The sequence below is a fragment of the Chironomus tepperi genome, unplaced genomic scaffold (genome assembly GCF_022539635.2).
Source record: "Chironomus tepperi strain 1889 unplaced genomic scaffold, CSIRO-AGI_Ctep_v1 contig_217, whole genome shotgun sequence".
NCBI lineage: Eukaryota > Metazoa > Arthropoda > Insecta > Diptera > Chironomidae > Chironomus > Chironomus tepperi.
In genome coordinates, this window is record NW_027226339.1 from 2,804,428 (window position 1) to 2,814,044 (window position 9,617).

The 9,617-nt window shown below is 32.6% G+C and overlaps 1 protein-coding gene across 1 annotated transcript; it reads left to right on the forward strand.

Moving 5' to 3' along the window:
- Positions 1-323: 323 nt before the first annotated feature.
- LOC139090222 (uncharacterized) lies at positions 324-4,557 on the forward strand. Its single transcript, XM_070639966.1, has 4 exons — positions 324-1,077; positions 1,446-1,634; positions 3,018-3,147; positions 3,218-4,557. Exons 1-4 carry the CDS (start codon positions 524-526, stop codon positions 3,578-3,580), a joined length of 1,236 nt encoding a protein of 411 aa, XP_070496067.1. The 5' UTR covers positions 324-523; the 3' UTR covers positions 3,581-4,557.
- Positions 4,558-9,617: the final 5,060 nt, after the last annotated feature.

The window sequence follows — 9,617 nt, forward strand, 5'->3', positions numbered from 1 at the left end:
TAGTTCCGACCTTCGCCCTTATTTCAGACCTTCCCCCTTAATTCAGACCCCTTGCCCTTAATTCAGACCATAACCCACTCCCCCTTCGAAAACTATCTTGACCACACTCATGAATAGACCTCAAGTATTTTAGTTGTGAAAAACTAAACATTTAAAGTATGTGAGCGAAAAAAATGAACATGTTAGCAAATTATAGCACAATACAACACTGATGATATTTAACATTATAAAGCGAGTAAACAACATCGACACACAATTGTATAAAAAACAATCTTTTTATCATAAAAAATGAATATGAAAAGAAGAAATGGAATTTTATTCATTCGTAGTTAGTTAGAATGTTCTCTGCCAGCTATATACATATGTTGTCGTGATAAGGCTTGTTTGATGTAAATTATCATCATTAAATTAGTTTCATTTATGCAGTTGACAGTGACTGGATGTGCATAAAAGTGTAATTGCATTAAAAAAAAAACTGCTGTCGATGCCGATATAAAAATCCGCGGAGCATTTTTTTAAAAGAATGACGTCATACGAGAGATTGAAATCCAGAGGCAATGTCATAAATATAGCAAAAAAATTCACCAGATTGATGCAATTAAATTCTCGTTTTTGCATGCTAGCTTCCTTCATTTCGATTATTTTTATATTTTTAATTCTCCTCAACCAAATTCCATCAAATGGACGAGCCGAGAAACTTCATAAATACATTTTAAATATTTTTGAAAAGTCATGTCCGAGCATAAAAAGTGTACAGCATAAAATTAGCATTAATAGTGATGATGATTATGAAATTTTATGGGGAAATGAGACAATAGAATTGTTTAAGGATCAATTAGGAATGACTTTTAGTGATGATGATGATGTGAATGACAATATGAAATGTCGTTCTGGTGAATTTTTAATAAGTGCACTTCCCGGACCGGATGAAGAAAATTTTTCTGAGGTATTGTGGCAATATTTTTCATTGGACGCTTTAGAGCAAATGACACAGCAGTGTGATGATGAGAAAAGGTTATTTTTAAAGGCTGTCTATACGGAACGAATGATTTCACACTTGAATCAAATATTTGACGGGTACTAATGGACATATGTTTGGACCAGAGTTGGAAAACAGACACCTGTCTTTTTCTTACAAAACCATACAAATTATCAAGAAATTGTACGGTTTTTGCCTTTTTTTCCCTTAAAAACCCTACAAATTACCAAGAAATTGTACGTTTTTAAAACAAAACTATACAAATTCCAAGAAATTGTACGGTTTTAGATTTTTCTTACAAAACCATTCAAATTAACTAGAAATTGTACAGTTTTTTATTTTTTCTTCTTGCAAAACCGTACAAATTATCTAGAAATTGTACAGTTTTTTTTCCTGTGACAGATACCTGTTTCACAACTCTGTTTTGGACAATTCCAATATCTATAATACTCTCTATTTTTTCCAGCCTTCCGCTTGAAACAATTACCAATTTTCCGTCATCATGCTATAATTTAAAGTACGCAAAAATTATCGGAAATATCTCGCCCATTGAGTTGAACAAAATTGCCAGCAACACCCCATTTTTATTGGATCCAAAAGCAAAACGATGGAAAGAAATTTCAATGCGATTTCAGGAAAAGAGGCCTTTTTTAAGGTATAAAGAAAATAAGGGGAGAACATTTTTTTATCTTAATTTAGTTAAGCTTATTAGACAATCGATCGAAAATTGTTTGCACCATTTAACAGTATTCCACTCTGGGGATGTGTTTGGTTAGTTGGTCACATGAAGTTATTTGGTCACATGAAGTTTTGGCTTTGTAATTGGACAGTTTGCTTAATTGGGAATTGGGAATTTGCTTTTGAATTGTTCCAATTTGAGGAACAATTTGAGGAATTTGAGGAAAACGAGACAGACATTGACTATAATCGCACGACAATGGGCGGATCATGAGCATTTTCCTTTAAATTTCTGTCAAAAGCCTGTCATTTTTCCATTAAAAAACAGTCGTGTGACTGTCGTGCAACTGTCATGTGACTGTCATGCAACTGTCATGTGACCGTCGTCAAGACGACGCGACGAAGGCTTTTACAGCGTCATTGTTATGATGAATTGCTCAAGGTGTACAATTCAAATAAGGAATTACTTACATCAAGACAGAGCCTTTACCAGTCTTTACTCAATATATTTAGATCGCGAAAGACTAAATCACTTATTTCAAGTCTTCGCAAATCCTAAATATCTCAACATATTCCAGAAAAACATGATTTTAAAATCCTTCGGATATCCCTAATACAAATGATGGTTAGCTTAGGGAAATGCAAAGAGATTTCAAAACTCGTGTTAGGATATGGTGGGATTTATTTTGGGATTTTTGGGAATTTTCACGCTTTAAATTATTGAGTATAAATTTGGTGTATAACATCACGTCTAATGTGCTGTTCTCTTTCCTGCATATCTGAAGCATTTGCGATACATTAGTATGCTATTGAACAAATTTTAAGAAGCACTCCCAGGCGGCACAATGGGGTGAATCGAGTTTTCGCCATGAAAAAGAATGTAAATCAGGCGTTATGATGATGTCAAGGCAACTTCGCGTCTTACCGTTAATACGGTGACATACCGTTTGACAAGCGACCAAGTTGTGCTTTTCGGGACTAGTTTAATTTAAACAAAAGTAATTCTTCTACTTATATTCAATAACAAGAATTGCTTTAAGTGTCGGCAGAAGGCAGAATAGGCAGAAGAAATCAACTTTTCTACTAATCACCGTAAATTAGCAATAAACAGCTGTGAACATTTTTCGCAAATTTCCTTCCAAATAAAAGTCCATAAAGTATAACAAGAGTATGATACCTTCCTAGCTCACTTACCCAAATGCTACATAATATTGAAACAGCGCCTCCCCATCTGCATTTTCCTGTCTTTGCATGTTCTTCCTTCTGCTGAACTATGTAGATATGATAAAAAATCACCGATTTTTTCATGCCATTTAATTTTCCTTTAAAATTTTTATTTTCATAACAAATAAATAACAAGAATGAAGGAAAAGTTCGCAAGAAAAGTGCATCAGGAACTGGAAATAGCAAAGACAGTTTCACGTATTCGAGGATCTCATGATGATGATAATTTCAATTTTGTCGGCGTCTATATAAAAAATAATGATAAGGCAAGTCAATTTTACCAATAGCCAAACATTTCCTTTATGTCTGTATCTAATTTCCTCTCGATTCCGACAGTTGCCACCGGAATATTATACAAAAGCAATGAACTATCATCAAAAAAACTCCACCAAACATAACATTTTTGTCGTAATTTGTGATCAGCCCAAGCTTACATTCTGCCGTGAGATATTCCTACGGAACACAACAGCTAACGATGTCCACCTGACAGGCAAATCTATGGACACATTTGATTTTATTTTAATGTCTACATGTAACTCAACGATAGTATCTAACGAGATGGGTGTACTTCATGCATTAATTAATGGTGGTATTACGGTTACTTTTAAGCCTGGATTAAAGAATGACCCAGAGTCTTATGTGCCATGGTTAATAAGTGAAAAAATGGATAATTGGCATTCTATTGGAAGTAATGCATAATAAAAGAGAAAAAAATTATAAAAGTACTCGACCTAATGCATTGACTTCAGCGCATTTTTGTCCCAGCGATCAGTAATTGGTTACTAAAATTAATAAAAGATTTTATTATTTAACGGTTTTTCAGAATTTAAATTTTCTAACGGTTGATGAAGTTTTAAATTTTTTCAAAGCAACGCTTTAAAAAAGTTTCGTTTCTGTTTATAAAATGAAAAATCATTAATTAACGTCCATAGATATAGGTGCGGAGCTAATGCTTCAAACTAGAGCTTTCTGCGATGTTTGGTTGTCGATATACAGCCGAACAAAGTGTATTATTAAGCCGCTTTTTTTCAAAAATGCATTTATTCTCATGCTTTGTTACTGTATACCTTAATAACTACATACTGCAAATATTTTCACACATTTACGATACTTCTCACCTTTTTCTTCATTATTATTATATATTTTTTTGTAAAATTACATCGCATGATGAAGAAAAGGTGAGCATCAAGGATAGGATGAGTGTGAACAAAAAAAAAGTAAAGTAAATGACTCTGGTGTGTAGTTACAAAAGATACTTGTATCAATGTGCTGTGTGCAAGCAGGTGTGAAAAATGCTTATTTTTATAGCTTAACCTCATATCCAAAAAAGAAACTATATCGAATGTGACAGTCATCATAATTTATATGGATCGTAAGGTTCATAAGACTCAAAAATTATTGCTACTGTAATGGAACGGAATGTTGTGTAAATGAATTATTATTAAATTTATTTATGTTGAATGCGTGGAAAGTTATCGAAAGCCTTTACAAATAAGTTTGAGCTGTAAGATATTAGTTTATAGCTTTTATAAATCGAAATATATCCATATAATAGAATTAATCATTGAGAAATGAGCTGTAGTCACTACAGGTCAGTGGTTTTTATGATCGTACCTGAGAAAAGCATTATCCCTTTCCCATTCCGAGCGACAAAAATGAAGACAGCTCTCTTACTGAGCGTTTAAGTTCTCTTACTTACCTTCTAACTTTGCTGGCCCGACAGATGAATTGCGACCCATGGTCTCCCTCAAATGTCGTCTGAAATTGAATCAAAAGCTGGCTTCTCTTGCCAATTTCTAATACCAAATGAAATACTGTCTCTGTCAACAGCTTCTTTTTATGAAGTTTTTGGACGTCCTCGAGATCTTTTGCTATCTATGAATCACTTTCAATGACATCAAATGTAAACCGCTTACCAAACAAACAGCTAAGGGCCCTCGTAGAGCATACGGTAAGGCGTGTGGCTCAAATTTGGCATGATTCTGTTGATCGTGAGTTCGAATCCCCCCACCATGTCCAAATTTGGTTTATTAGAAGTATAGATACTTCAACTGCTTAATGTACGAGAACAGGTCTAAATTGTTGCTCTGGGTAACATTGGATGCAGGATCATGATTCTTAAAAAACCAAAAGTAAGGAATCAAATGTATTACTTACTTACTGCAACCATGTCCTTATGTGAAGCTTAGGTTACATCAAAAGGCTTTCCATCTGATACTGTTGCTGGCTCTGTCACTCTGGTTTGTCAAATTCTCTGTCCGCACATTGAGTTAACATTCTCTTTCATCATTGTTCTGCGACAAGTAGGTTTTGCAGCTTCTGGCCACCGTTTCTCTTGTAGATATCATCTAAGCACCGTGAAGCAAACTTGTGTCTCTATCCAAGCAATGACAATTTCTTTTGTATTTGTCTTCCGAAGTGCGTGCCTTATCCAGCCGTACTTCTTCATCTGTATTTCTTTGTTGATGTCTTGCTGACCAAATGAGGTAATGGAATGCATATAAGCACGGTGATGGTCGTCACAAATAAATAATAATAATATCGCTGTCGTCGTTTAGTCAAGGAAGTAACATTTTCTTGAAAAAAACTGCTTCATCTGTGTCACTCAGTGCCTGCAAAAACTAAATTCAATTTGAACGCAATGAAGCAATCAATTAATTTCCCTGAATGTTTGATACCAATAAAAATTATACTTCTCCTTCAACAGATGTGTTATGCATGCAAAATCTATATTTAATTTAATAAATTGATTCTAATTCTGCTCCCACTCCGGTCCATATTTTATTTTATCGTGAAGAAAAAATTACTTTTTTTTTTCTTTAACGACAAAATTTCTTTTGAATGAGCGCAAGAGAAATTTTATTATTGAAGGAAAATATGGAAGTAAATCATCATGATGGAATGACTATCGCGCATCATTAATTTTGGAATCGGATAAATTCTGGAAATATCATCAGGAAATTAGTCATCAATTATTCAATATGGAAAGGAATAACAGGATTGTAAAATGACAAACTAAACCTCAAAGATCAGCAATTTAGCTTCTTTGAGTACTATTGGAGGTCTAAGATAATAAAATTATACTTTACGATGTCAATCAAAAGATGAATTTTTGTGGCTTTCTATTGCTTGTGGTACTTTATGAAATGTATTCCTTTTATTACCCCGTGGATCAAAAAGGTAGTTAAATGAAATTGGATAAAATCCACGCGGATTACTTTAAGATCAACTTCCTAGATCTGTATTTAAATTAATTCCTTATTATTCCATCTTTTTAATTCAACTCAAAAATTCCCCATCCTTCGCTACATATTTATTCAGTGTTGAATCTTAATAAAACACCTTCCTTAAAAAGGCGTCAGTGGTCTAAATGATAGAGGTAAAGCCTTTTGACATGCAAAAACCCTGGATTCGATTCCTTTATAATTTTGAATCTTTTTCTATTTCCTCTTCCAAGAATTTGTTACCCTTTTTTGGTGCAGTTTTGAAGCTTTGGCAAAAACATGAATTGTACCTAAGAACATTGCTGGGTAGGCAGAACAAGACTTATGACGTCCTTTCAATACGCAGAGCTTACAAATGGTTTGGATTCCACTATAAGTCTAGAGGATATGGTACACTTTATTATTTTTTCGCAGCGCTTCCAGCTCATAAAGCTGGTACTCCACATATTATATATCCGAAGCCAAATTTAGTTCGCTGCAGCTCGTGAAAAACCGATTTAAATTTGTATGAAATTATATACTTCACAAGTGTCAGCAGAAAAAAAATTTCATTCAAATTTTTATCATTTTTAATAAACCGGACTCGAGTCGACCACGAGCTCTGATGTATAAATATTCAACATCTCTTCCCTTTTGTCAGTCACATGCTGACAGCTCATTACCAAATTCTTACCAAATCACATCAAAACTATTCATCAAAGACAAAATGCAACGAAAATTCCCAAATCACACAATAAATATTGCTTCCAAAATACGTATAGCAAGCAGTTAAACAAGTGCTTCATTTTGCACAGGATCCCTTTCTTTGTCATGTGTTTTTTATTTGAGTATTCGCACCTTCTAACCATTTTGATTTGATTGGGGTTTCCTTTGTTGATGGTAAAGTTATTCATTGTAAACGTACATAAAACGAAGTACGAGAAACGAGAGGTGAGGGGAGAGAAAATTATATCCATAAAGCAGCCTTAGTGTCACGTGAAATAAATTTTTGGCTCACACCTGAGGCAGTCACGTAATGCTAGATTCCAAAAGAAAACAAAAAACTGTATAATATTATTGAGAAGCAGAGAGTCATTCCCTAGCGCCAAAATGGCAAGATTTTTGGACGATATTGCCAGAATTTGAACGCAAGATTTTTGCCCGAGAACGATTTTTGCCAGACTTTGCAAGATTTTCCATACATTGAAAATCCTTAACTGCACGACAATGCAAGAAAACTAGCTATAAATCGGACCGATTTTTTTATCGGTCCGATTTTTGCAAGATTTTGCCAGACAAATCGTCCATAACTTGATCAACTTGCATACAAGTTAAGGAAATTTTTGCCAGATTTTCCGATTTTGCAAGATTTTTAATTAAAAAATTTTAAAAGTTATATTTTTCCATCTTTTTTTCTATTCTCATATACTTCACAAGCGTTTGAATCTTTTTAAAACTTTTATACTCGTCCGATTTTTGCCAGATTATGCCAGATTTGTCTTGGGATTTGAACCTTGGATCGCATGTTTTGAAAATTGTTTGAAGTCCTACACTTTACCGCTGAGCTGCATTAGATTGTCGCTATCTGAAATTATATAACTTTATGTATGGCAAAAAATATATAAGTTACTAATGAATTTAGCATGAAATATAACAAGTGAATATAACTTTTTGAATTAAATTTATATTGTACTTATTAAAAAAAAAACTTTAATTTTTCAAAATATTTAGTTTAAGTGTATTTTATTCACATCGTATTCACATGTGAATGTATTGAAATTTTTTAGATTTAGAAGTTAATTTTTTGCGCGAATGGTAAATTACAGTTAGTTGTAATAAGCAGTAATAAGTTTGTTTTTTAATTCTACATCATAATCTAGATGCAGAATTGAGATTAGTAGAGAGATTTCGAGGAAATTGCCAAATTCCCTTTATGAAATAAAGTGATCTTCTAATCAAATCATTTTGGATTTAAAATCAAAAAAATTTAGTATCGAGAACCGAAATCTATACTTCTAGTTAATCTAGTATCACAAGTGTGCGGCATAATCTGGTAAAAATCAGAAAAATATAAATTGTAAGATTTTCTAAAAATTCCAAAGAAAAAATCCAAAAAATATCTGGCCGTTAGAATCTTTCAATTTCGGTCCGATATTCAAAAGATTTTTTCATCAGATTTTTGCAAGATTTATCTTGCACAATCGGACAGAAAACTGAAAGATTTTTCGTACGTTTTCAAAGAAAATTTGTCTTGCAAATTCTGGCAAAAGTCGGACGTATAAGATTCGTCAGATTTTTGCCAGAAAATGCAAGATTTTTTTTCTGGCAATATCGTCCAAAAAAAAATCCGACGGAATTTTTCGTGCAAAAAAAAATCGTCCAATATCTTGCGAAAATCTGGCAAAATCGGACGGAAAAAAAAAGTCTGGCGAAAATCTTTCCATTTTGGCTCAAGGGTTTATGACACATTCAGTCACTTGTTCGCATACAAAGGAACAAAAACACACAAAATTTCCCTTCCAGATCAAAAGAGAGCTTTTTCTGCTGAAATCACCAACTGAGTATTATAAAAAAATATTTTTACGTGATTTCAATTCAATCACTATATAAATATGGAGAATGCTCCAGTGTGTATTTTATGACTCTAGTTCTGTTCTTCTCCGTTCTTTCTTTCTTATTTTGAGAAGGGTTGAAGCAATTTATACACGAATTCAATTCCTATTACATCCCTTTCCCTCATAGTTCACAATGTCTCTGCTTATGTCAAAAAACTATTCATGGATTACGATGGTTGTGCATTATTTAAGGCTACAATAAAAATAAATCAAATACAATAAAAATATTTTTGTGTCTCGTTAAGGAAGCAAGCTAAAAAGCTCTTAAATTCATGACTTTTCTGTGTTTTCTTTCATTTTATTCACCCACAAAGAAGCATAGAGCTTAAAATATGGATGTGAATATTTATAGCTATCAGAGTGTGGTCGTCTCAAATTTGAGTTTTTCGACATTAGATTGTCGAAATTCGAACATTTCGAACTCAACTTATTTTAAAATAAAAATTTCCGTTACGAAGAAAAATAAAAATAACGGTCAAAAAAAATTTGAATTTTTTGAAAAAAATTAACGGTTGTTTTTGAGAAAGCCACAATCTGATAGCTATGAGAAAGAATTGAAATAATATTTAATGACTATAAATTTATGTTTTATTTAGGTATAAAGAATTAAAGAGTACAAGCATGAAATGACAATTAATGCTTATTATAGCAAAAATTAGAATATGATTAAAAATTTGCTATAAAATTAAATTTATTATATTTGATAATCTATTGTTTGTAGCTCATAAATATTATCGGTCCTTCTTCCTTAATGAAACAGTTTGGTGATTGCTTTATTTTTTATAATTCTTAAAGTTGTGTCTTAAAAATTGCACCAATATACATAAAAATGATTTAGATTACAATTTTATAGATTTAGGAAGAATTTAAAGGGATGAATCAATAGAACTGTAAAAAAAAGTTTATGTGACTTCCCTC

What these genes read in the sequence shown, in the direction of transcription:
- LOC139090222 (XM_070639966.1), top strand. Translation starts at nt 524, where the DNA reads ATGACGTCATACGAGAGATTGAAATCCAGAGGCAATGTCATAAATATA. An exon ending in GAAAAGAGGCCTTTTTTAAG is followed by an intron (nt 1,635 to 3,017) that starts GTATAAAGAAAA and finishes ATAAATAACAAG; the next exon opens with AATGAAGGAAAAGTTCGCAA. An exon ending in ATATAAAAAATAATGATAAG is followed by an intron (nt 3,148 to 3,217) that starts GCAAGTCAATTT and finishes CGATTCCGACAG; the next exon opens with TTGCCACCGGAATATTATAC.